The sequence below is a fragment of the Sylvia atricapilla genome, chromosome 7, assembly GCF_009819655.1.
Source record: "Sylvia atricapilla isolate bSylAtr1 chromosome 7, bSylAtr1.pri, whole genome shotgun sequence".
NCBI lineage: Eukaryota > Metazoa > Chordata > Aves > Passeriformes > Sylviidae > Sylvia > Sylvia atricapilla.
In genome coordinates, this window is record NC_089146.1 from 15045262 (window position 1) to 15073067 (window position 27806).

General features: G+C 37.8%; 1 protein-coding gene across 2 annotated transcripts; it reads left to right on the top strand.

Moving 5' to 3' along the window:
* CWC22 (CWC22 spliceosome associated protein homolog) lies at positions 1-27388 on the top strand. 2 transcript variants are annotated; one of them, XM_066322717.1, is made up of 19 exons: positions 1-470; positions 3106-3173; positions 3824-3943; positions 4052-4309; positions 4803-4931; positions 6693-6861; positions 7228-7281; positions 8154-8289; positions 8371-8577; positions 8698-8760; positions 9065-9160; positions 10369-10450; positions 11608-11668; positions 20137-20214; positions 21356-21508; positions 22354-22481; positions 23443-23544; positions 23661-23857; positions 26459-27388. In XM_066322717.1, exons 1-19 carry the CDS (start codon positions 444-446, stop codon positions 27133-27135), a joined length of 2805 nt encoding a protein of 934 aa, XP_066178814.1. In that variant the 5' UTR covers positions 1-443; the 3' UTR covers positions 27136-27388. The 2 variants fall into 2 exon arrangements, with proteins under 2 accessions (XP_066178814.1, XP_066178816.1); XM_066322719.1 differs by having other exon boundaries at positions 2-470; positions 3827-3943.
* The last annotated feature ends 418 nt before the right edge of the window (positions 27389-27806 follow it).

A 27806-nucleotide genomic window follows, 5' to 3' on the forward strand; every position in this document is an offset into this window, starting at 1 on the left:
GCGGGGCGCCCCTTCTCACCATCCTCGGGGACATCCCGAGCGTCATCCCGGCCGCGGTTCGGTGTTTGAGGCCTTCTTCCCCGCCGTGCCGGCGCTCAGCAGCGGGCGGGAGGCCGCGGGCCGAGCCGTGCGGCGGGGTCGGTGGGCAGGGCCCCGGCAGCCACCGCCGCGGCCTGGCCTCTCGGTCTAGGCCGGCTGTGCCGGTGAGCTCCCGGCTGCTGCTGTGTGACCGCAGGAATAGACCCCGGGGAGCCTTTTGGTTTGCTTGTGTAAGCATAGTCTTAAAGGACAAAATTAACGTGCGTGTCCCGGCACCGTGTGCAGTCGAAAGTTTTTGATGGTCTTCTGTGTGTTACAGGTGAAATGGTTTTCATACGCTGAACTCCAGCTTCGATTACCTCATTGCTGCTCGTTGAGAACTTTGTAAAAAGTAGGAGGTCAAGATGAAGAGCAGGGTGACACAAGTAAATGTAAGTGTTCTTAAACCTAAATTGTAGGATTTGATTACTCCTATGTTACTGGCAATTAGGTTTGTAGTTGATATTACTTAAAATAGAGCTTCCTGAATGCAAAGCAAGTAATATCTGTTACAGACAGCAGCTGTTTACAAGATAAATACTAGTAGGAGTCAGTAAATTACAGCTATTTCTAGTTGCTAGTGTCCTTGCAGTTAAAGTCCTGAATATTACTAGTGTATTTTGTTACAATAATTGGTCAAAACTGACTGAATGATAATGGCTCAACAGCAAATGTAAGATGTGGAGGAACAGAGAAAGATTTTGAAAAATTTAACCATGTTCTTAAAAGATATAGAGACAATAAGTAGCAGTTAATTTGACAACTGTATGTCATACTATGTGCGTTAAAGCTTTTCCTTGTAAAAGCTATGTGGACCATTTCTGAGTGGATGGGAGTGATTTTTTGGGAATGCAAGGAGACAAAATTTAGAAATGCTATGTTTGTAAAGTACACCAGGTTGGGACATGTTAGCAGAACAGTATTGTTATGATGTACTACCTCAAATCTGTGGTCTTACTCTGACTGTTTTTCCAGATTTGGAACTTTCACTCTTTCAGATCCAACTTTTCTGACTTGAGTGGCTTTTAGTAGGGATGCTTGAGGGGTATTTTAATACCTTCTGCTGTTTTCCTAATCTGGTAGTTCTCTCTCATCTGTCAGAATAAGCCAGGTAGCAAAACCATGCTATTTGGACACTTTCAGTTAATCTTTTTGATGAAAATGGACAAGGAAGAGGCCTAACTTGTGGCAGTAAACCTGGTCACAAAGCTGAGGGTGACAAGTTCTTCAGCAAGCACAGTTGCTTTTGTAAGGAGATGTGATAAATGGCAAACACAGAAACAGCCATAACACTGTTTTATTCCTGTGAACACGTGTCTTTTTGGTTCTGTTCGGGCAGAGACTGATGATAAGGAACCCACGAGAATGGATCATCCTAAAAAGACCCACTGCCTTCTTCCCATCTACTAGATAGGATTTAAATACAACAACTGTTCTGTGTTACTCAAAGATTTTTATTACCACTTCCTTGGAAGCTTAGGATACAGACTGACATTATATTACTGGGCTGAGGAAAAAAATTCATTCATTACCCTTGAATAAATTCAGTGATCTGCTCTGTGGTGTAATGAGCATTGAAAGAAAACCTTGGTGAATATGTGAATTTCTTGAACTGTCTCTGCTGTCAAGGATAACGTGGCTCTAAAATTAAAGAGGCGGACATAACTTTCATAGGGATTCATGCTCCCAGTGGACAATGTGATGCCCTTGTTTCATATCATCATCTTGATGCAGGCAAGAGGATGCTGGGTGTAAGTTTAGCAGTGTTTGACGTGCGCCCTAGGGAAGGCAATATTCTGAGATACGTTATAGTGGCCTCAAAAGTACAGTTATTGGTTTGTGTATGTACACACACCCCTAGTTTTTGGAGATAACAGCTGCTCTGTTTTTTATGGAAGAGGTGTCGTTATATTCTGGTCACCCAGAGTTTTAACTGGTTCTTTGGTGGGGCAGGAGCTGTGCCAGTGTGTTGGTGGAGAGGGTGCTGCTTCAACAAACGAGCTGAGTGTTGCTGCAGGAAGTTCCATTAAGGTGCATAAGGAAAGGCTTGTGTTGAGTTTCTGCATCAAGTGAGGTGTTCCTGTTTCACAGTTAATTATTCTGTGACACCATGAGATTGTGATTCTGAAAAATCATAAATGATATTTCAAAGGAAGAGATGACCCTTGCAATGAAAGTACTCAGGTTACAGATGCTGCTGCTTGACTCTACCCAAGTTGTTTAGAAACATCTTAGTGAAAATCTTTCTATGTTGTAGCTGCTGTCCTGTTCTGATTCTTGTATGACTCCATACTTCTAAATGTCATGGTTCAGCCCATGGGATTTGGTGTGAACTGTTTAAGTGTGTATCACTTAAACAATCCTGCACATTTGCCAAACAGATCAGTGCAACTCATACTCAGTGTAATGTATGAAACTAGGAATGACTCATGAGAAAATAAATTGTGATTAGTAAAAAGGGGGAACATAAGGAAAAATTACTCAATAAAGAGGATTTTTAGGAGAGAGGAAAGACACTCTTTAAACAAGCAACGATGGAATCCTGTTCATGGTATTGCATGTGGTGCAACAAATCAAAATGGCATCTGAAAGAAGGAAGCAGGAGAGGCCGACCAGGTCCATCCACTGTAGTCCCCAGCAGTGATTAACACCAGATGCCTTAAAGAGTTTAGAAATCGGGCAACTATAAAAGTACGTGCCCACATACACTGCCATTCTACCTGTTTGCATCTTTCTGAGCCAGATAAAGCTTTTTGGTAACCCTTGTGGATTTTTGTTCGGTGTTCAGTTCCTTGAACCTGTGGAAGCATTTGGCATCTGCCTTATCCTGTAGCAGGGTGTCCAGCTGTTTAACTGCTTGTTCCTAGAGAACCAGGAGCCTCTCCTTGTCATACCTGACTGCCATCAGCATTCTTTGATGGCCCTCCTTGTAAAGGAGTGGGAGCTGAAGGCATGGTATGCTTTGACCTGAAGATAGCTGCTCACAGTCCTGTTGGGGCTTGATTTTTTTTTTCTCTTTCCCTAAAGCATGGTTCCAGTCATGAAAGGAAGGAAAACTACAGTTCCCGACATGAAAGTTTGTCTCCAGAGGACAGGTAGGTAGAATGACTGATTTTTGTATCCTTCAATTCTGTATATATACCTCACACAGTGAGTTAGAGAAGTTAAAAAAATCATCAGGTTATGTTTCTTTTTATATATTACCATAACTAAGTGGTACAAAGCAAGTGTAGATTTAATAAAGTACTTGAATGTCAATGCAACAGTAATTAAATAGATTTGTTATGAAACCTTAGCATTTAGTTTAAATTATCATGAGACATGAAAGTGGAAATTACATGCCAGCTTTTTGCTTGAAGTCACATATTGCTGATACCACAATTACCATTTTTGGGCAAGATTACTTCGTGCTGTTCAGGCAAAAGTAAGTAGACACAAATGAATACATGTGTTCCAAGGAATGCAAGCTGCTGAATTTGCCATTGGTATTTGATGTTATTACTGTTCAACATTTAATTTCAAATTCTAGGAGTTTTCTTCTACACTGCTTTTTTGACTTTTGATATCTTTTTCCTGACAACAAATTATTGTTAAAGTAGACTCTTTTATTGTAGTGACACATATTTTGAAACTCATGTTGCAGAGTTGGAACACTTCTGCATTGTGACATTATATTGCAAGTAAATATTAATGCAATTGCTTTTCTCAGCCTGTCACTAAGAGTTTTTGTGTCTTGGGTTGTGAGTAGGGGCACGGAGCGTGACAGGTCTCGGTCTCCATCTCCCAGGAAGAGGAGATACTCTGATGACAGCAGATACGATGAGGAATATTCCAGACGGGAATACTATGATGACAGAGATGGAAGGTATGGAGCCCTTTCTTAATCAGTAATAAAATATTTACATTTAAAGAATAAAATGTGAAAGCTTTTCACGTACATTTGGGTGTTTAGTGGGTGTTTCTTTCCCTTTAGAAGGACGGAAAGGGGGAGAGACAGACACTATGAGAGGTGGGAGGACAGAGACTATGATCGGAGGAAGCAGAGAAGATACTCATCACCTGACCGTAGGAGCCCGGAGAGGTCCACAGGCCAGAGCTCACTTGCTCATGAGGAGAGCACGGCAAAGAAGAAGAAAGAGGAAGTGGATCCAATCCTCACTCGCACAGGTGGTGCATATATTCCACCTGCTAAGCTCAGGATGATGCAAGAGCAGATCACCGATAAAAATAGGTGAGTTCAAAGTTACAGAGTAGTTTTTTTGCTGCAAGGAAAACAGCTGAGGTGTTTAGAGAATGTTGGGAAAAATGGGACCCATTAAGGGTTGTCAGTATTGTTTTGAAGGTATGTTTTTATCAGAAGAGAGAGAAGAATCAGATTAAAATTGTAACTGCTTCTGCTGCAAACTGTAAATTATAAGAGTAAAACAGGATACTGAGTGTAGCTAGGAATTTTTTTGGAACATCTTACCAAACAACATACTGGGTTATACCATGTCTGTAAGGAATTACACTTTGGTTTATCATGTTGGTTCAATGATTATCTCATGGTTGAATGCATAATTGTGAACAAGTCATTTGTGCAGTGAATATTTTTTAATTTATTTCAACTGGCTAAATGGCAATGTGAATGTATACTGTATGTATATAGGTTTATTCAGTGCAACTTCAAATTCAAATTTTGTATTCAAATGTATACATGATTAATTTGTGATACTTTTTAATAGCTTGGCATACCAGAGGATGAGTTGGGAAGCCTTGAAGAAGTCAATCAATGGTCTTGTCAATAAAGTGAACGTTTCTAATATAGAAAACATCATTCATGAACTCCTTCAGGAGAATATTGTTCGGGGAAGGTAAGCTTTAGTGTTTTAAAATAATTCTTTTGCTTTTCTGAAACACATACACTACTCATGTGCACACCATTGTGTGTTTTATGAGTAGTGCATGGGTGTTAGGCAGATTTTAGTATTAACCTTAGGCCATATTGTCCTATTCAAAATAGTGCCTTACTTGTGAGAGGGATTTTATGCTTGGCGGAATAACAGAGTGCAACGGATGGTTTATATTTCCTTTTTTTAAGGCTTTCCCAGTACATTTTACTTGAATGACTTGTAATTTACAGTTGTCACTTTGTATTTATTTTTGCAGTGCTTGATTTTTTTTCTGGGACCAATATTATTTGTGGCCACTATTTTGCAAGACAAGTTTTACTATAGTTAGCTGTTGGTGTGGTTTATTGATGTAATGTAAAGAAAATACCATTATGCTGCTGGAGCTTGGTAAATCCAGAAATCATTCTGCATCATGGATTTATTTGAGGAGTAATGTATTGCTTTTCATATGTGTTGTATCTGATGGGAAGATCAGAGTCATGCAACTGGCATAAAAATAAGAAAACTAAGTAATTTAAATAAAATCTGGAAAGTGGGCAAATAGTTTCTGAACATGATTTTGGTTAAAAGTAGCAATGAAGTTTAAGGCTTTTTGTAGGGCCGCTTTTTACTTGCCTGTATTTCATGTCCCCAAAATATAATTTTTATACTAGCAATATTATTTTAGTTTTAAAATGAGCTTATTGAGCTTATTTAGAAGGCACTTGTGTATAGAAATTTTTGTATGTGGTTTATAAATGTCAAAATAACGTATATGGAAAATGGCACCATTTTACATCTTTTCATTTTTCACTAACTTTTTAATTTTTCCATTTTCACTATCTAAGTTAGTTAGTTCTGTACTTCCAAACTAGCACAAAGGTGCATTTAAAAGTAATGACATGAACTTTTACCTGGCTGTCAAGTCCTTTCCTGAGGTTTTAAGTAGATGACAAGTAAGAACTGAAACAGTTTCAGTTTCAGATTGTAAGCAAGAAGTAACTAATTTCAAAATGGAAATACTCTGTTCCTTTGCACTACTTTGAAATGAGTTCTATTCCATTATTAATGCCAAAGTAAGTAGGAATAACCTCCCTATGTACTTTGTATTTAGTACTCTGTAGGAGGGATTTTTAGGATTTTCATAGACCACAAGGAAGTGTGTGTACTTTGAAGATTCTCATTTGGAGGTTTGTTTTCTTTTTAAACTCACCACATGTAGTCGAATAATACAGCAAAAGTCAAATTCTGTGTGCTCCTAGGCATTACAAAATGCAAAATTGACATGAGGGGAAGCAAGTCACAGATTGTTTTCAGACTTTCTTGATAATAAATGCAGAAGAGATCATTTGAATAATAAAAGAACTATTATCTCATGAGTCCTTTGTTTACATTCATTTAGGCTCTAAGCAATATTTTATAATCAGATGAAGTTTAGATTAAAAAGGGATAATTGCAAGATACAAGATGGCTTTTTGCATGCTTAGCATTTTAAGTGTAGCTCTAATATGAGCAATATTTAGTGAAAGGTTAGGTAACAGTTGAAGAACTTTTCAGTTCAGACAGATCTGTGCAACATGTTTTGCAAGCATTCATGGCATGATAATGCATGGTTTGATAATGATCATCTGGTTTCTCTCAGCTATTCCAGCTGCACAACACTAATTCATGTGGTAAGTACCGAATAAAAACATTACATACCCTATTACCAGAAAGGTCTTTAAAACTTATTTATTTTTACAGGGGATTGCTGTCTAGATCCATCTTGCAAGCTCAGAGCGCCTCTCCGATTTTCACTCATGTTTATGCAGCTCTTGTGGCAATTATCAATTCAAAGTTTCCAAATATTGGAGAATTGATCCTCAAGAGGCTGATACTGAATTTCCGTAAAGGGTATCGCAGGAATGACAAGGTGTGTAAAGTGTAAAGGAGCAATATTCTGCAGTGTAACTGTGTCAGGTGTGTTCTAAGGAACACAGCCAAGCCATGGGTCATAGACAAATGTCTATGGGACATTTAGTAGTATTGGAGTATCATGAAAGTTTGACAACCTGTTCTGGGTTGATACTATGATAGTTTGGGGTTTTTTGATTTGGGCAGGGGTGCTTAATCATAATTTTTATTTTTGGGTGTACAGTACTTATTGTGAACAACTACCAGTATCCTTAAATAGTTTCATGACTTTAATTTCTTTGTGAGGTGCATTAATCTATAGGATGTCTGGGTTAGGAATTTTTTCTTCCATATGTTAAAATATCCTGGTTTATTTCTTTTGCAGCAACTCTGTCTGACATCTTCAAAATTTGTTGCACATTTGATGAATCAGAATGTGGTAGGTTCTTTGTTTCTACTCAATCCAGACCCTATATGGCTGATTTTTAGTTTAAGACAGCAGTACCCTAAGTGAAGATTCTCTGTATATTCTGAAAGTTGCTGAAAACCTGAGTGTGGTGCCTGCTTTAAGTTGTTAAGATCTCTTTAGAAAAGATACTGGTTATTGCTTATGCAGTTATCACCATTTATCATTGCACTTAGACTCCAGAACTTCTCCAGATTTCGTGTGTGTGTTTGAGTATCAGGCATGTCTTGATGCAAAGCAAGGATCATTTGAGGCTCTGTCCCACAGATCTTAAACAGAGTTTTCTTGCAACATGTATGTTAGCAGAAGCAGACTCAGTTGCATCTGAATCAAATTAATCTCTGTGCCACTTGTTTATGTGTTAGAAATCAGGATCTTCTGATTTAAATAATGTTAAGAAGCAGTGTCTCAGGAATGTTCAGCATTTTGGTAAAGAAGAAATTAAGCCAAGATCTGCTATTTGCTTATGTGCCTGATCCTGGAAGATCTGATTTAATTATAGATAAAATTATAGATATAGAACTGGGTTCTCTAATGCAAGTGGTGGGTTATTTGCTTCTTGAAAATGCATTCTGTTATTTTTTAATGGCAGAATAATTTTCATTGCTTGCTTGTTCACTTCAATAAAACAGTCGCATTCACTAGAAAATTGGTGTAAATGCTGATGATAAAACTAGATTTGAAATTTTGACTTCCACTTAGTCAGCTTTGCCCCAGTACTGCTGCCTTGTGTGCGTGATTAAATGCTGTGTTGTGGCGTCTTCAAAGGCTGTACAGGTCTGTGCAGTAAATGACTGTGGTGATGGTGCAACATTGTGCATTCTAATTTTTTGCTCTTTCCACAGGCTCACGAGGTTTTGTGTTTGGAAATGCTCACTTTGCTTCTTGAAAGGCCTACTGATGACAGTATTGAAGTTGCAATTGGATTTATTAAGGAGAGTGGACTCAAATTAACAGAAGTTTCTCCTAGAGGTATTAATGGTGAGTACAGTTACCCAAAACCTATCTTGGCATTTATATTAGTAAATACCTTTCATATTTACATTTCTCTCTTTTCCAAAGCCATCTTTGATCGTCTTCGGCACATTCTGCATGAATCTAAAATCGATATGCGTGTCCAGTACATGATAGAAGTCATGTTTGCTGTGAGGAAGGATGGCTTCAAGGATCATCCAATCATTCCAGAGGGTTTAGATCTAGTGGAGGAGGAGGATCAGTTTACTCATATGTTGCCACTGGAAGATGACTACAACCCAGAGGATGTTCTTAGTAAGTTAGAAGTGAAAGATAATTCCTTAACTGCATTCCCCCAAAAAATAAATTCAAGGTTAAACATTAATAGCTTTCTTCAATTTGTGTTTTAAATAAAGATTTTCTTTTATTCTAAAGATGTTTTCAAGATGGATCCGAACTTTATGGAAAATGAGGAGAAGTACAAAGCACTGAAGAAAGGTAGGGATATTTGTGTGTGTGCAAAACCATCACCTATGGCATTTGCTTATTTGGCTGTTGCCAACGTTTATTTAACAGTGGGTGATATTTCTGTCCTGTGTAACTCATTCAGTTCAAAGACCTCTGCTTTGCTACTTAGTGTTGTTTCTCCATCTATGTTTCCATTCAGTTATATCTGCTTTTTGGCCTCTTCCTCATTCTGCACCTGAGACAGCCTTTCACTCTTCAGGGGTTGGATCAAGGGGATTTTTCTTAAGAAAGTACTGTGTCTATGTTCCATTAATCTGGGATACTGCTCTTTCAGAAATTCTTGATGAAGGTGACACTGAATCTGAAGGAAATCAAGAAGCTGGAAGTAGTGAAGAAGATGAAGATGATGATGAAGAGGAGGATGAAGATGGTAAGTGCCTGACTGGCACCTTACAAGCAACTGAAAGAATGTAGATGAAGCAGGGAAGAAAAGCTTAACTTCTTAGATGTTTTGCAAAACTGAGATGTTCAAATGTCAAGCAATGTTTTCCTCTTAGTTATTCTCAAATCTAAGTGCTTACTAGCAAACAATATAAAAGTCTGATTGGAAGCATTCAGCACGTGCATAAAGGGAAAAGCAACTTTGCCACATTATTCTTGACAGTATCAGTTTCCTTTGAGAAAAGCCTTGCAAACATACGACATGAAAAAGAGCAGAATGAAAACTTGCTTCAACTTTTCCATACTCTACCATATTTTTAAGTCACTTTCAAAATTAGGGTGGGTTTTCTTAAAACTGTATCTATATCCTCCATATCTCACTTGGTTCAGTACGGCCCTCTTTCTTGATCTTCAGTGGAGACAATACTTACTCATTTTCAAAGAATATATTCAGTTCCCAGGAAAAAACGTTGATGGATAAGAATAGCTGAAATTTTTGTGCGGACTCCATGAGTAAGGAAAAGCCAGTCCAGTGTTGTTCCTGTAGAATGCCAGGAATGGATTTCCTTACTCGTTTGGTGGAGTATTTCACAGAAGAGCAGAGCTCCCAGGCTCATGAAAAACACAAACATTCACATAATTTTTCATTTTTTATGCTTTTACCAAACTTTAAAAGACTGAAGGAATAGTGAGTATTTTACAGATGAAAGTGTTCCCAGAGTGGTTTGGTTCAGAATGGTTTTTTCTACGCTTGCTCCAGAACTTTGCAGAATGCTATAATGTAGATCCTACAATTAACAGGAATTAAGAATTACCTGTTAAATTAGAGATGCTACATAAAGCATTGTATAGCTAAATTGTGCAGAAAATGGATTTCTAATAATGTTGACAAGAAATGTTAAACTTAGAGGTTGCAGTGACTAAGAAATATGAAATATCTTTAAAAGAATTACCCTTTTAAAACTGTCTCTAAATATTTAATTTTGTTACAGATGAAGCAAATACTGACTTATTTTTTTTCCTTATCTATAAAAATAAACATAAAAAACCACATAAACCTGCAAACACTCCTATGTATTTCTAGAAAAATGGTGTGCTACAGAATTGGTTAATGTAAATAGAGCTGTCCTAAAAACTTACTACATGTGCCTTCCTTAATGTTTTTGCTCTTTACAAGCCCATGTTTTTCTTTTCCAGGTCAGAAAGTTACTGTCCATGACAAAACAGAAATTAACCTGGTCTCCTTCCGTCGTACAATTTATCTGGCTATTCAGTCAAGGTAAATATAAATTATGCTCCTAGGAGTGTAGTTCTTTCGAAGTCAGTGAACTGTAATTCTCTTTCATTTAAAATTCTGTCTTAATGTGCAATTTAAAAGAAAAAAAAAAAAAGTAGGGGAGTGGTCTTTATGGAGCCTACCTGACTGTGTCAAGCAGACTGTTTTCCAAATTCTTATTTGAAGATGAATCTTGTTTGTTTCAAAATGTTTGGGTAGTGGACTGGGACTATTGCTGTAATGAGAACTTTGAGTGAATGGAAGTCAGTGATCTTCAAATTTTATGTCGTCTTGAGAATTAATGAAAGAAGTTTGAGACATGCTTAGAAATTCTGCTGTTTGTCTCCACTTCTGAGGTGAAGGAGTTGTTTTTCCATCTGCATTGTTGGGAAATTAAGTATGCAGTTACCAACCCTGAAGTATAGTCTGCTTGTGGTCATCTTGAGAATGAACTCCCCTTGCATATTGTGGCACAAATATTCCAAACCTGCTGGGTGTAGCTTCTGTGTCACCAGGCTGAGAGGAGGGATTGATCCCTTGCAGCCAGTACTTTGCTGGTCTGATGCTGCATGAGGAGTGAGTGCAATGATGTAGTTGTGGTGTTGATCATTAGACATGTGAGTTAATACCATACTGAGGGTATCAAAGGCTCTCACAATTCTCAAAGTTACTGTAAAATACTTTCTTGCCATACTTGAACTTGTTCGTTTTACATGTTGTGGGGAGGACATACTCAGTGGTAGCTAAAGGCTTTCAGAACAGGAGTGCAAAGAGGAGACTGTGGTAAATACTGCTTTTGGAGCTCGTCTGAAGTGCTTGCATTTTGGTGTGTTTCAAAATGTGCAAAACAAACTTACACTTTCCTGTTTTATTAAGTTTTGTAAGATGATGTGGTAGTAATGATGACTTGGATCATCTTGTTTTCAGATTGCCTGCAAATGTAATCACTTTGGATTACTTTTCAGGTAGAAACTCATGAAATACAAAACGTTTATATAAAAACCCACAACAACAGTAAAGTTTCTCAGCAAGTCAAACAGCTGATGTGTTTTACTTCAAAACAGATGAGGTTTTAGCACCAACAATGAATCTTAGTATAGTTTTGGAATGTTTTTAGCGTGGCTTATATTGCACAGATAATAAGTGTTTTTTCTATTCAGCTTAGACTTTGAAGAATGTGCTCACAAACTGCTGAAGATGGACTTCCCTGAAAGTCAGACTGTAAGCATTTATTCTTACTCTTCTTGTTACTAATATTATTAAGATAGAGTACTGTGGTAGTATCTAAAAACCTTGCTCATGTTCCATGACCTGGTTTGTATAGCAGGCAGATGAATGAGAGTCATTCCTTACAGTTGTTCCTCAAAATGAATTTCACAATCTTTAGAGCAAATAGACTGACACACATTTCATAAGCAATTTCCCTTATGCACATCCTCCTTTCTGTCAAGCAACACAAATGTTTGCTCATAGCCTTTAAAAAGGTCTGTTGTTTGGACTAGTGAAACTTTTGTCCTATGACAGGAGTACGGCAGCATGGCAGAGTTCTGTCTCTGAAAGGACTCTGGGTTGAAGATAATATTTGCAGGCAGCTGTAGACTTTATCAGTTGGACTTTAAATTTAGCACAGTGCTATGAGTGTGTTGTTTTGGTGCTTTCACAGTCAGTCTTTGAATAAACTGTATTGAATTAAAGCAGTTTTGAATGATTGTTTTGCATAATTTTGGAGATCGTAAGACTAAAGCTGTCTGGTCCTCAGACTCTGTAGGATCAATGCAATTGCTGTGTTTTCAAGTAGTGGAAACTGTTCTTCATCCAGTTCTTCTGTTCAGTACTGGTAGAACGTAAATACACGTCTAATTTTCCAAGCAGCTTTTCAGTCAGCTGTAAGCTGTCATCATAGGAGTTGCACTTGGGTGAGCTCTTTAACTTCCTGTGGCTTTAATTACCAGTTTTATTTGAAACTGTGTCTGTAATAAGGAACTTCAGTATAATACTAACTAGTAAGGGGAGATCTGGGCTACACTTAGGTGTTCTTTTGGAACTTGTTTACCTATCACTTTTTCAGTTCTTGTACTATTGCTTGTTTCTAAGCAATTTACATGGAAGTAAACTAAGAACTGAGATTGCGTATTTTTTAAATCTAGTTCTCTAATTCTGTACAGGAAGTGCAATATTAAGCATGCGTAAGATTATAATTCTCAGTGAAGTATATATAACCTGAAGAATTCTAAAGAGAAAAAAAATCCTGTTTCTCAGCAATTCAATTCAGCTGTAAAGAATAGAGCAAACAATCTAGAATATATGTACTAGACCATACAACAGAGTTATGATGCATAACACTACTTGCTTGTCGTGAGAACTACTTCAGTCTTAGGGTTTAATACCATGGCAGTCTCTGTCAGCTCCTAACCTCCGTGGGCAAAAGCTGCTCAGAAAAAAATAAGGGAAGGAAAATGAAAATCCCAGCAGTTAGTATCAACCTATGATTCAGTACTAGTTGTAGGAATTGCTATAATTCAAGATTCAAAACTGTTGTAAAACTGTTGTAAAACTCTTATTTCATGAGGCTTCTTCTTTGTACTGATTTATTTTTTCCCGTAAGAATCAGAACTACTATTTTTTCCTTTAAGAATCATAACTACTCTTCACCTCATTTATTCAAAGATATGAAGAGCTTTGACTTGCTCGCTGTATAGAATTAAGTTCCTTTATGGGGACAAAAATGTTAAAAAAAAGAAGACTCTTCCTGATCACTGTGAGAGCAGAAAGAATTAAGCAGATGTAGGCTGTAAAATTATTCAGGGGTTTCTAGGGCTTGAGTACATGTGGATAAAAACACTGAATACATTCAGCAGGAAATTTGTTTGAATTAACTGCCAGGTTTTAAGCTAAAAAAATCAGCTTTTATTCTTTCAAGCTACTATCTTCAGATTGAAGCCTTTATTGAATTAATTCCTTTTACCTTCATTGAAAAACAAGCTGTTATTGAGTTTGCGGATGACACCGAGGTGGGCAGGAGTGTTGATCTGCACGGGACCAGGAAGGCTGGGTCAGTGGGCTGAGGCCAGTGGTGTGATGTTCAATGAGGCAAAGTGCTGAGTCCTGCCCTGGGTCACAATAGCCCCAGGCAGAGCTGCAGGCTGGGGCAGAGTGGCTGGAAAACTGCCCAGCAGCAGGAAGGGACTTGGAGGTCCCTGCTGGTTGGCAGCAGATGAACATGATCAGCAGTGCCCAGGTGACCAAGACGACCAATGGCATCCTGGATCAAAAAAAGCATGGCCGGCAGGACAGGGGCAGTGACATCCCTCTGTGCTTGGGACTGTGAGGCCACACCTGGAGTGCTGTGGGTGGATGAGGGAGCTGGGCTTCTTCAGTCTGGAGAAGTGGCTCCAAGGGGAGCTTGGGTACCTGCAAGTACCCAAAAGGTGGGTATAGCCAGTGGGGGTTGGTCTTTTCTCACAGATAACAAGTGACAGAACCAGAGGAAATGGCCTCAAGTTGTACCAGGTGAGGTTTAAATTAAATACTAAGAACAATTGCTTGACTGAAAGGGTGGCCAGTCATTGAAACAGGTTGCCCAGGAAAGTGGTGGAATCAGCATCCCTGGAAGTGTTCAAAAGATGTGTGGATATGGTTTAGTGGTGAGCACAGTGGCACTGGGTTTGTGGTTGGACTTGATCTTAGAGGTATTTTCAACCTTTATAATTCTCAACTACTGTTATTTTAGCCATAAAGCACTTCTTTCTTTTTTGGTCTGTTTTACTGAAAGCTTCAACAGTCTGAATTGCAGGATGTTGTGTCTTATTTCTTCACACTTTCTGATTCAAAGCTTTAAACAGTCTTGAGAAATTCCTGAAATGTTTGCTGAACTCTTGGGTGAACCTGCAAACTTCGTTTATGCTCATTTTCTATTCCAACTCCTACTATGAATGGCAGTCTTCATGAGAAGCAGGAACTAGAGCATTTGGCTGAAATATTCCTTTAAAATCTGGTGGAACTTAAGATTCTTGTTGCAAAATTTTTGGTTAAGTCTGATTTTACAGTAATTTTGTTTTTCTTCTGAAAGGCTTTACTTAATTTGGTCATTAAGACTGTTTTCCACAAGCTTTGAGTATTAAATAGTCAATTGAATACAATCAAAAAATCAATCAGAATATCTGAAACCTAAAGGCAGATGCAAACAACAGGTTTGAGACCAATACAGTCCTGACTATCTTTCTGGGTAACTCTTCCCAAAATCTTCATGTGTAGAAACTTGGTGTGATTTATCAGGGCTGAGTTCAGAAATACATTAGCAGTTTTTACCAGTGGTTGAATTATCAGATCATTGTGTCACATTAACTGCTGTGCAACACAAGTTGTTTGTCTGTTTAATACCAGTAATGGATCTATCACACAGCTCTGACTCGCAGAAAGAGGATTAAGGTTCAGATGGATAATCTGTGGACTGGAACAACATAATACTGCTTTTTGGCATTGCAGTTTAGGACCAGCTGCTGAGGAAGGATGTCAACACTCCTGTTTTGGTTTTTTTTCTTGTAAAAACATTTAAAGTGTTGAAGTTCTTTCATTTCTAAGTACATTTACTAGGAGTGGGTTTGCTTTTATTCATGTTATTTGGACCCAACTGAAGCTTGAAGATCACAAGTGAAATAGCTTTGCTGTCTGTACTACAGTCTGTGTGAAGCTGTTCTAAACAAGCCCTGCCATTGCTTCTTTGGGCATATGTTCAGTTTTGGCAAAGCTCACTATTTTACTTTTTTTAAAAGTATAGTTATTATCTCTGTTAAAGCTGTATTAATCCCATGTATTACCAAAGAAGAAAATTTAAATAAATTAAAACTGTAGTTAGAGGAATGTGGCATTAACAGTTGTTCAGGCTTCTGAACTGTGGGGAGAGCAAGCAAATAAGCCCAGCTGAAATGCAGACAACTGAAAAATTAAACCAACCATACATTGTTCTTGCTCTTTGAAAATGTGCCTAAAATGGATTGGCTTTTAGGCTTTTCTTCTTTCTTGGCTTGTGATAAGAACTAAACTTGTATACAGAAATGTTGCTAAATTAAATTAGAGCCTCTTCTAACAGTGTGCACATTCCAGATAAAGGTAATGCGTCACCATATATATATATTTTTTCTCCTTGAAATGAGAAAAATCCTTGCAAGCACAGCCTTCTTGAAAGAATTATGCATGCATCTGACACATCTTCATTTTTACAGGATGGTGTCACTTGCTCAAAGCAGTCCTAGTTGGTGTGGGAGTGTCAGTGTCTCGTGTTATTTATGCCTTGAGTCTTGAAGATAACACAAGCACTTACATTGACTTGACTATTTTCATTTTCAGCGAAAATATAGTTCAGGAAGCTGATGTAGACTGGGATGGTCTAAGGCTGATAATTACATGCTGGTTAAATAGATGATTACTTATACGTTAATTTCTTCTCTAATTGGAGGGCATTGCAGTTGGTAGGTTTAGCAACTGCACCATGATTAGTGCACAGCCTTGCTGCTGGCTATAAAAGATAATCATCTCCAAGTAGCTTTCCTGTCTTTTGAAGCAGGAGGTTTTTGTGGGCCTGAGGTGCAGATTCATTCTGAATTTCCATAATTTATCAATTTAAAAAAAATACATCGCATGCACATACCACGTTGTGGTATTTATTGACATCTACAAAATGAAGGTACAGAATCAATCCATACAGAATTAGGCTGTTGTGTTAGTGATAGCAGCATTAGCTAGAATTCTGACTAGACTTTGATCTTCCACAGGTGTGTGTATGCATTCAACCTAAGGAGGTGGAATTGCTCAGACTACCTCAGTAAAATCACTTAAAATGAAGTTTTGTAAGTGCAGCCTTCAGGTAGAAGGAAAGAGATACTGTGGGACTTCAACATATTGTTTCATTCTTGTGTGAGTTTGTGTGTTGCAGAGTTCTAGCAGCATGATTAAAAATATCCTTACATCCCGTTAATGATTCCAGAGTAAGATATTAAGTCTGATTTATGCAAGATTTGTTGCTCTAAACAGAAAAGTGGTTGAGCAAAAAAAAGGACAAAAGTTGAGGAACATCATTAGCTGAGGACAGGACAGACCTGGAGACTTTGTAGTAGCTGCTAAAAGCACTGCACATAGTTGACAAGAGGCTGCCTGCTGCTGAAATGCCTTCCATGGCTTTGCCAGCTTTGGCTCTAAGTGTTAACTTGACAAATTAAGAAGAGAAAGCAGAGATGCTGGGAAGAGTAGGCTGTGTGATGGTTACACCCATTAAAATATGCAGCAGTAAGGAAAGCTTTAAGGTAGTCAGTGGGAGTAAAATATGCTTCAGTGAATTAAAAGAGAAAAAAGGAAAAGTGTGGCATCTGTAAAAGCAGTGAAAATACATAAAATGCAAGGCACTCGTTTCACATAATTCCAATTTCACATTGATTTAAATGAACCTAAGGCCTGCACTAGGTTTGCTCCTGGCAAATCAATTCCTTTAGTTCCATGAAGAAACTTCTAGAAATGAAGTGTTGACATTGAAAATTCTATATTTTAAGAATAGCTTACAGAGTGAGGATGTCTCAAGATGGCTTCAGCCTGTATATGCAGTGGATGGAACAGAGCTGTGGGGCTGGCAGAGAAAGGGAGGTGGAAGTGGCATCACTTCCAGCCAGGGAGGGCAGAAGTGACCTCCACATGGAGGCAGCCTGGGGGGCAGCTCTGAAACTGCAGTCTTGGCTGAATGCAAATCTTAAAGAAAGTGCAAAAAATGAGGGGACAAGGGGCCGGGGGGAAGCACTAGCTGTGAAAAGGAACCCGTGATCAGAAGGGGTTAAGGTACTTTAGCTCTTCTGCCTGCCATGAGCACAGACTTTGTGAGAAGCTGAGAGAAGATAGACTGGGCAGGGTGTGTTTGTGTTTTAAAATGGTAAAACTGGGAGAAAAAAGCCAAAACAAGTCTGATTTTTCTGTCTTTTCCTTTAGCATCTTCAGGTATATGATGATACTTGCCATGTTAGGTTGAGTCACGGTTCACTAAAGCATTACTGTGTTTGGGTAAGACAAACAGACTGTTTGGGGAGAGCTGTGAGAAATGCAGTGCATTTAGAGGGAGCTTTCTGCTTATCTTCAGTCTTAGCAGTTTTGGAAGTGCTATTGTTCTCTGTGATGTAATAATAAATTCAGGATCTTCACAAAAGGCGATTTCACCATCTGTATGAGATGTCAGATATTTTGCAGTGTTTTACTTCATGACTGGATAGTTATGTGTACTTTCTTAACTAAGCTGAGTAGTTACTTGTTGAGCATTGTATGAAAACAGTTAACACAATATAGAAATTGCCTGTAAAATTGGGGAACAAATTCTTTGGGTCTTCAAAACTAGTGATGGGCTAAATAACAGGTTCTTCATGCCATAAACATCATTAGGAGTACGGAAATTAGTTCACTCACTTTTGAAGCTGTAAATTAAGCTAGAATTGCCATCTGAGCTTGTTGCATCTCTCAAAAAGTAATTAAATAATTCTAAAGTTGGTTAATTTTAAATCTGGAAGACAGTTTCTCTAGACCTAACCTCACATTGTTTAGATAACACCAGCAAGAATGTTTATGGGCAAACCTATTTTCGTGCATGTGGTTATTCAAGATACCCTCCTAGAAATCATTGTAATATTTAATTAAAATGTTAAAATATTTAATTACTGTAAACCACAGGGAATACCAAGGCTATAATTGCATTTAAGATGAGGAAGAAAAGTAATTTGTTTGTCAAGTCGTCCTGGCATTATTAACAGTGTCATCAGCACTTTACCCTTTTTATTGTTAAAAACTGATTAACTGCAGCATAACTGTAAAATGGGATAATATAAAAAGTTAATATGCATTTTAATACATCACATTAATACAGTGTGACAGTGTTAAAAGGAATGCCTTTAAACACTTCTGTAAGTTTATTTGATACATTACTGCTTTTTTATTTGGAGGAGTGGTTTCTTTCCTTGTTCAGCATGGTTAGCTTTTTATTTGTTAAGAGCTTTTATGATGGGCAAAAATGTTTCTTCTGAATACTTGGTTGGAAGAATGACACAAGTGGGAGAATATGAAATCCAGTATATGCTACAATAAAATGTTGAAAGATACAAAGAAAACAGAATACTTGAAATCATCCAGTAATTTTTATAGGAATGTTACTACTAGTTTAAAGAGAAATTAAACTAATAATGAAAGGTATGTGACTGACAACCAGAAACCTATTTGGGAGTGTCATAAATTGGATTACACTATGGAATTTGTCTTAAGAGAAAACAGTAATATAAAGGTGAATGGGCAAAATCTGCAGGGCTATTGTAAGTGTTGTGTAATTTAATGACTTTTAATTTATATAAAAACACTCGCTCACTTGTCTTAATTAATGTTGCCAAATGTACACTAAACCAATTCACAGCTGCATTACAAGCTGTATCTCAGGCAGAAGGTTGGGGGAATAAGTGTGGTTAAAACCTGCATGATGTCTTCTCCTGGCAAGTGACACCTCTGCTCTCAGCCAGTGAGGGGCTCTGGCCTGAGAGGTGAGAGGTACAAAGTGCTTCCCTCTGGTTCCTGGTTTGCTGTGTGTGAAAGGAGAGGAAGTGGATCTGATAATAACCATGGGGTGATGGTGTTGGAAGACAAGGAGGAAGGGTGCCAGACAGGCTGTATTCCAGAGAGCCTGAACTACCTGTCCTACAGAGTTGGCATTTTGGAAGGGGACAGCATCTTCTGTTCTTCCATCCGTGTTCACTGAGGAGGCAGGCAAATGGTAGGCAGGCTGCTGCTGATGGGCGAGGCACTAATGTTTTCAGAGACTAATCTAGCTAGGCTTCCTCTGTTCATTCCTAGCCAAGAAGGAGAGATGCTCTTCTCTAAAGGGTGATTCAGAATTCAGCCTAAAACAGCTGCTATAGAAAAGTTTCTCTTGTTCTCTTGGTTAGAGAGGAAGTCCAGGCATTTTGGCCTCCCAAAGGTGAGTTTAGTCTTTCTAGCCATCTCCTTCAGGGCTGAAGCCGTTGCAGTGAGACTCAGCCTTCTGCTTGCTTACGCTAAGCAGGGCTTGTCAGGCAAATTATGGCTGAATAGTTAAAGGTGTTAGTATATTCCAGCATTGACAGATATTTCTGATTTTGGAAATAACTAGTAAGAAATGCACATTATGTTTCCAAATGGTTTGTCTGTAAGCCATTTAGACACTTGAAAGTTGTAAACAATTTTCATTTTCTGTAAATGCAGGGATTGGTATTATTTCAAACAAACAAAAAGAAACCCTAAAAAGAATACCACAAAAAGAAGCAATTCACAAGCAAAAACAAAACCATAGAAAAAGCCGTCAAAACCTTTGCTTTTTATCTTGTAACTCCTTTTTTCATTATGGTAAAGTCAGTTTGTAAATGAGTTCTGACTCTTTTTTTGTTAGATATACATTGTGTTAACACATAAATCTTAGTTTAGGCAGAGGAGGAAATTTGAAGGGCAGAAGTTCATGTTCATATTCATATCCCAGAGAAATTCAGAAAACTACTGGTGTTGCCAGTGAAGTTTGATGTAAATACTCCTTTCAAAGCTCACATCCATGGAAGGCTTCCTGCAGTTACTTGGCATGTACTGATGGGGTTTTATTTTGCTGCTACAGTGAATTTACCTAGAGAAATATTCTTTTTTTCATAATCCAGAAAGAACTTTGCAATATGATACTTGACTGCTGTGCTCAGCAAAGAACATATGAGAAGTTCTTTGGATTACTGGCAGGGGTGAGTTCTGTTTCAGATTTTATGCTTTATAATAGCAAATGTCATTGTTTTACTCTATTTTTTGTGTGTCAGACTTAAGTTTTAATGGATAAATAAAACTAATAGTCTTTTTATCATTCTGAAAATGCTTATCTTAGTTGACTGTTTTAGTGGATTAAATTAGCACTTCAATTATAAAGAGCATAGTGAATGCAGAATGGGAGAACTCACTTTCCCTTTATATTATATTGTTTCTTATTTTGTCTCCCTTTTTTCTCATTATGGTAGAACAATAAATCAGTGGCAAAGAAATAGTACTAAAAAGACATAATAGTATTATGAGTTACCAGAAAATAGCCTTTTTACAGTGCTGAAGATTAATCTTGGAGACTTTTGTCATTTACCACCTTGTTCAAAGAGGCTTAGTAGGTTTAATTTAGTGCACAAGATTGAATACTTACTGTCCTGGGCTTGTGGGTGTTTTGTTTGCTCTTCAATAAACAGCTAGCTCTGTGGTTTTGTGTAACTAACTGCTAATTTAGCTGCAGTTATTTCTTACTTAAGGTTTCCCTGTCAATAATATTGACATGTCTGAAGAGTTAAGATAAAATACTTGTCTTCTCAAGGGAGCAGGCTGTGCTGAAAGCGAATATTCCTTCTCATTTGTATTTTTCATCCACTATTTTAGGAAATCCTTTTTGCTGACAGTCAATTACAAAGCACCAACCATATGAAACTGCATGTTCAGATAATTGTAAATGTTGATTTCCATATTCTCTGAAATGTTTATGTCCAAGATGTCTTACATCTGTTTCCTGCTGCCTCTCTAAATTGAAATAGTCATTCAGTGATGTCCTGAAAAACATGAGGTTGTATCAGGTGAAAATACTTGATATGTAGAAGTCAAGCAAAATGTTGGATAATTTGCTGTAGTTCAGAATTGATAATTATTGCTTTGCAACACAAATGGGTTTCTTGTTCTAACAGAACTGCTCAAAGCTGTAAAATATATCCATTTGAGTGTTTGCACTTCCTCCAGGAGTTATTTAAAAAGGAAGTCTTGCAGTAAATGTTGACACCATTAGGTCACTCGGTAGTAGGTTATTTGCGTGTTTAGTGTTGTGTTTAAAGTGGCTGTTTAAATTGTGCCATGTTGTCTCAGCGTTTCTGCATGTTGAAGAAAGAATACATGGAATCCTTTGAAGCCATTTTCAAGGAGCAGTACGATACCATCCATCGTTTGGAAACTAACAAACTGCGGAATGTGGCCAAGATGTTTGCTCATCTCCTGTACACCGATTCCATTCCCTGGAGTGTAAGTTAAAACAAAATAACATTGTCCTCAGTCCCTTGTTCAACAGTCAATCTCCAGTACTCTGCAGTAATACAGTAATTCTAGTATTGTTCTATAATTTGTGATGACTTGTGGCAGACTGGATTATCTTAAGTAACTTCTGAGACATTGTTGAAGAATTCTAGTTTGTTCCATCTACTCTTTCTCCCTCTTGTGTATCATCATCCTTTCTCCCCATTTTTCAGTAGTTGATTTAAACTATTATTTTAGGGAGTTCAGCTGGAATTGGTTGATTAAAAACTACTTCTTTTAGAAAAGAGTTTTGAGCTTTTAAGTTTTCATTAATTGGAAGTTATATTGAATTATAAGACAATAAATACACTGCTATTTTATTATTTTCATACCTAATAAAAACAATCTCACATACTGAGATTATATTATTATATAACATTAAAAATTAATAAGTACTAAGATAACGTCTCTTCATACCATTTGATTCTTGTTTCATAGCCTAGTCTAACTGTCATTCTTCAAGCACACATAAGTCAGTCCAAATATTCTACCTATCCTGTATTTAAGTCCCAAATCTCTTAATTTGGCAGAAGTTCATGCATCTGATTTTGTCTTGTGGAGCTTTCCTAGATAAAAAAAAAAATCCTTAAAGAATTACTAGCATAAATACGATCAGCAGCTGCTCCCAGGCGGTAGAAATGAATTTTTGAGAAAGACAGTCTTGACTAGAATTCATGTACCTGGGGGGAAAAAAACCAGTCTTTATTAGTTATTTCAGGAGGACAAAAGTTTTTAAGATAAGAAAAGAATGTATGTTTAAACTTAAAGGTGAATGCTTTTCTGAATATTTTCAGGTCCTTGAATGTATAATACTGAGTGAAGAAACTACCACATCCTCCAGTAGAATTTTTGTCAAAATATTCTTTCAGGAACTCAGTGAATATATGGGACTCCCTAATTTAAATGCAAGGTTAAAAGATGTGTAAGTTGAAATTTTATTTTCAAAACTGTAAATTTAATTAGGTTCTTTATCTGAAAACATACAGATAAGAACTCTATGTTCAGGTTCAAGTGAGACTGCCCTTCTGTAGCTACAGTACTTCAGGAATAAGTTCATGTATAGATTTAATCATTGCAAGAGTCACTTTTTAAGCTGAGTGCATTGCTGTCATTTTGGGTTCAAGTACGTGCATGACTCTTTGCAAGATGTATCTGTTCCCCCTCCACCCCGCAGTGACACTCAGCTACAATTTCCAAGTGCCAGTTTATTTTTATATATTGTCAGCTCTGTAGCTGCATAATAAATGTTACTGGGACTTCTCTTTCTGACAAAACTTAGAAAAAACACACAGCTATTAGTAACAGTTTCTCTAGGGTTACTTACTAATCCTTAAAGGTAGTACAAATAGCATTCTTTTAAATCTGTATGGGATTAATGCACTGCATTCTGACAATGTTACTTGCAGTTGCTTGAGCTAAGCTGGGATTTCTTCTGGGTATGATGAAGAATTTGGTAGATGCTTTAGCTCACATGAACTTAAATTTGAAACTATCTCTAAGGCCCTGTATGAGGAGATTTCAGGATGGATCCCTAATCTTTGAACTTCTTGGTCAGTGCCTGTTATGCTTTGCTATCCCAGGCTGCTGCAGTTCCACAAGTCACTTCAGGGCTTCACAAAGTTAGGGTTTCTGTAGTCATTATCTGTCAGTATGTATGCAACTCTGTTGTGTGTGAAGTTTATGTTGTCATAAAAGAGCAAGTTTTTAAACAGCATTGGATTAGATGAATCACAGGTACAAACAATGAAAGTGTTGAAAAATGCATGAAGAGAAAACTTTTGCTTTCTTGTGGAGATCCATACAGTTTCTTTTTCAGTTTCTTTATGTCATTGAGAGTGCTGAGCTGGCATGGAGTTTTTAATATAGATGTTTCTTTCCATCAGGACACTGCAGCCTTTCTTTGAGGGATTATTGCCTCGGGATAACCCAAGAAACACTCGCTTTGCCATCAATTTCTTCACTTCTATTGGCCTTGGAGGACTAACGTGAGGAACACTTTTCTTATTTGATTTTTATTTCCTTCATCTTCCCTCTCTCCGTGAGCAAAAAAATAAAATTGAAGAGTTTTGTGGTTTTTGTTTTTTTTTTTTTTACTAATTAGGGATGAATTACGGGAACATCTTAAAAATGCACCAAAGTTGATTATGACACAGAAGCAAAATGTCGAGTCATCAGATTCCTCTTCATCTTCAGACACGGACTCTTCCTCAGATTCTGATTCAGACAGCAGCAGTAGTAGTTCAGAGTCATCCAGCAGCAGTGACTCCTCATCTAGCAGTGACAGCAGCAGTGACTCAGGTATGTAAACACCAGCAGTACAACTATTTGCTTCTCTTATATTTCTTTCTCCAGTTATGTTTATCGCTGTTTCTGTGTATACTTGTTTTGAGGAAAATCTGTCTATAGACAGTGGTCATTTCTCTGTTTTAAAAACGAATCGATTTTTTTTAACTAAAAGTTTTAAAATATGAATATTTCTCATGGAAATTTATTTTTGGATTTGAACTCAGAAAAACTGAGTTCCATTTTTAGAGACTTAAATATCTGAGAAATGTTGGTTTGTAGATTATTTTTTTACACAATTGCTATCTGTTGCACTCTACTATGACTTCACTTTATTGGAGGATTGAGGGATTAGAATAATTCCCAATTATTTTCTCTGTGTTTACTGGTGAACCGTAGAGACTCATGTCTACAACTCTTTTTTTTTTTTTTTTGGCTTAGTTGAATGAACTTGACACTCCTTGTGTGTTTCGCTGGAAATACATTCTTCTTCCTTGAGTCAGAAGTCAGTTCTTCAGTTCTAGCAATGTGTTTAAATATTATTCTCCATCTGAATCCCTATTTCTAATTCTTCTGCTTCAGGAAAAATCTATATGGCAATACAGTGAAAGTTCTTGTCTGTAGAGAAATTTCCAAGGAAGACTTAGCTTTTCCTGATAACTTGTCTTGTATTTTTATGCATTATAAGTAGTGTCTAGTATCTTATCCTGTTTTGCTGATGCAGAAACTTCTATTAGACATGAACCGTCATCAACGTTGCTTAATCTTTAAAGTAGGTTTAAATAGAGTTAGAGTGTGCAGTCTCCCCCAGTATATATAGCAGGAGCAGATGATGGCACAGCATGACTCCCTGTAGCACGGAAGTTTGCTGATTCAAAGTTAATTTGATTTATTACGTGTCTTTGAAATGAAAATGATTAATAAAATGCAAGCAGTGTGAGCTGCTCCTGCTTTGGGAGTGCAGTTCTGTTCTCCACCAGTCTCCTGTCCAAGGTGGGAGCTGTGTGTGGCTAACAGCTTTAGTGACAACAGCACGAGAGGAGGGCACAGCCAAACAGGGTCAGAGGAGGCGCAGGTTCAGCACAGAGCCAGATGGTCCTGCAGGGACAGCTGCAGCTCTGCTGAGCTGCTTCAGAGCAACCAGAGGGGCCAGTCCTTAGTGACAAACCCAGTCTGCAGTATGTGAGGAGAAACAGGGCTTTTTCAAAGTTTAGGACCTTTTATTTTACTACTTCCCTTTTCTCCATTGAAGAACACATTCCTTAAGATTTTCATCTTTATACCTTTGCAGCCTGGTTTCACTTCTCATTTTCTTGTGTAATTTATTACAGTGGTCAAAACACTAATTGGATATAACAGCGCTTTAATGGTAAACTTGAGTTGAGGTTCCATTACTGGTTATAACTCTAAAGTCTTCCTGTGTTTGCAGCTTTTTAAATCTAAACATTTACTTGGAAGAATTAAGTGGCATTTTTCAGAGGAATGTGCTGCAGTATTTCAGTGTTGATGCAATGTATAAAAGAAAAATAGAAAACTTGCTGATTTGAAATTGAGCTAAATTAGAGATTACTGTCATACTGCCTGTTAATGCTTGGAACTTCATCAGTTTGCTCAGCTCAGCATTGCCTTGGGGAGGTAGTTCTAAAACAGGTCCAGCAGAGAATAAAAAATACCTACCATCAAAGCAGCTGGTTCTCTTCTGTTTGCTTTCTCAGGTCTTTTTCTGCATACTGGTAGATGTAAAATACTGTGGAAAACACTGCTTAAAAGACTTGATGGATTAAAATGTATCTGAATTGATCCATCATTGCATTTTAACAGAATGTCAGCAGGCCTTAGTTCAGATAATGCATGTACTAATAAATCAGTTCATGGCTGTGATATTTTCAAAAGGTGATGAGAAGCAGCTGATGTGATTCTATAGTTCATGCACTAAGGTGAATGAATGGTTATTGTAAATGGCTGTTAGTGCCAAATACTGTCAAGTGGGATCTAAAGGTCCCTGATAAAGAGCAAACAGGAAGGGTAAGACCTGTTCCACTGAGATGAGACTACTGTGTATTTAGAAATAACAAGAATTTAGTTTTAATCTTCTTGACAAAGCTGTCACTATTTCTCCTGAAAAATGAGCCTGAAGGCCATGGTTATATTGCTGCAGTACCATTATCTCAAGACATTTCATCCTACCTCTTTTTCCTCGTGGGATAGTGTTGGAGATTTTTCTTCATCTGCTATTTTTCATCTCCACTGACTGATAAGCTTTTCCAGGAAAAGTAAATAATTTTGAGACTGGATAGTCTGGGAAAGGTCATCTTCCTAGAAAAAAGATTATTTGTGAGAGTGCTTTGGTGTATGACTTTACAGCCTATGCCTGGTCCTTGGGTACAAGTCAGCAAGAGGGTAATGACAGGTAGAGGTTTCCAAAGACCAGGCATCACTTGCAGATAGCAAAGGGATAAGAATCAGGAGTTAACTATTTTGGAACCTTTGTGCAGATACGTGTGCACAAATGTTTTCTGGCAAAAACCCCTCTCTAGAACTCCTTCAATAGTTTAGTAAGTTTAATATACTAAATAAAAAAAGCAACTTTAGTTCCATAATTTATTATAATTTCAGATGTTTCTAAAGCCAAAAGAAGGAGAATGCAAAAGAAGAATAGAGAATCTGATAAAGCTTCCAGGAAAAAACAAGAAAGGAGAAGGAAATCAGTTGAAAAGAAAATTGGAAGGAGGCAGCAAGAGGAAAGAAGTGATACTGAGAGCAAATCAGAAAGAAATCACCGACATGTAAGAGAATCGCACAGGAGAGAAGATGTCCCAAAGCACCACCACAGAGAGGAATCCAACGGCAGAGATGGTTACCACGGCGGGAAGGATCGGAACCACGAGAGAAGTAAGGATCCAGAAAATAAACACAGTAATTCAAAACTGAAGAAGGCAGAAAGAAGAGCTTCTGTGTCTGACGATGAAAATTACAGGCATCGGAGCAAAGACGAAGGACATCGTAGTAGGAGAAGAGAGAGATCAAAATCCCGAGAGAGGGAGCGTGGAGAGAGGGAGCGTGGCCGTTGCAGCCCGAGGGAGGAGGAGCGGGAAGAGCGCTCCAGGAATGGCTCAGAGAAGCAGCGGGACAGGCAGAGCCGGTACCCTGAGCAGCACAGGGAGTCCCAGCACAGGGAGTCCCAGCACAGGGAGTCCCAGCACAGGGAGTCCCAGCACAGGGAGTCCCAGCACAGGGAGTCCCGGCGGAGCGATGACAGGCGCAGGGAGAGCTCCCCGCACCGACGGAAATAAAGCCCCTCTGCAGCCAAGGGGCGTTGCCAAGCTGGTAGAACTGGTATTTTAAAATCTCTTACTGAAGTTTCTTTAAAGAAAAAAAAAAAGGTTTTGTACAAAGTGATAGTTTGCATTTGTAAATTTTACCAGACTTTTTCAAATTTTCAGTACTACTTTTTTATAACTGTATCATTGAGTTTTTCTGTTATGTTCTTTGTTTGGAAAGACAAAGTTCTTTATTTTGTGAATAAAACAGTAAGATACCAGCAAATTGGGTGTTTTGTCACTTAGTTTCAAGTATTTGTAATCGTAGCTTTGCAATCTAAAAAACGTTGGGTTTTGACTTCGCTTGTTAATTGAAAGCCAGATGCTGAGGCTGGGGTGATAATGTAAAATTTCAGACTACGATGTTAATGTTACTGAGAAAATGATAAAATTTTCAAACAGGCACTCTATATCTGCATGTTCTTTCCACCTGGCAGACATGAAGGCCTTCTGACCAAAATCTTCAGGAAATACTCAGTTGATTTTTTTCAAGACTTAAAAAATTGAAAACACAATGTTGCTGTTTTAAATGTCACATGTCAAAGTGTGTCAGCTTGTTCTGTTACTTTTCACAATGTTTTTTAATATTGTGACATCCTGAGCTAGTTACACTTGTGATCTTTTTGGAAAAAGGGTTGGTTTGG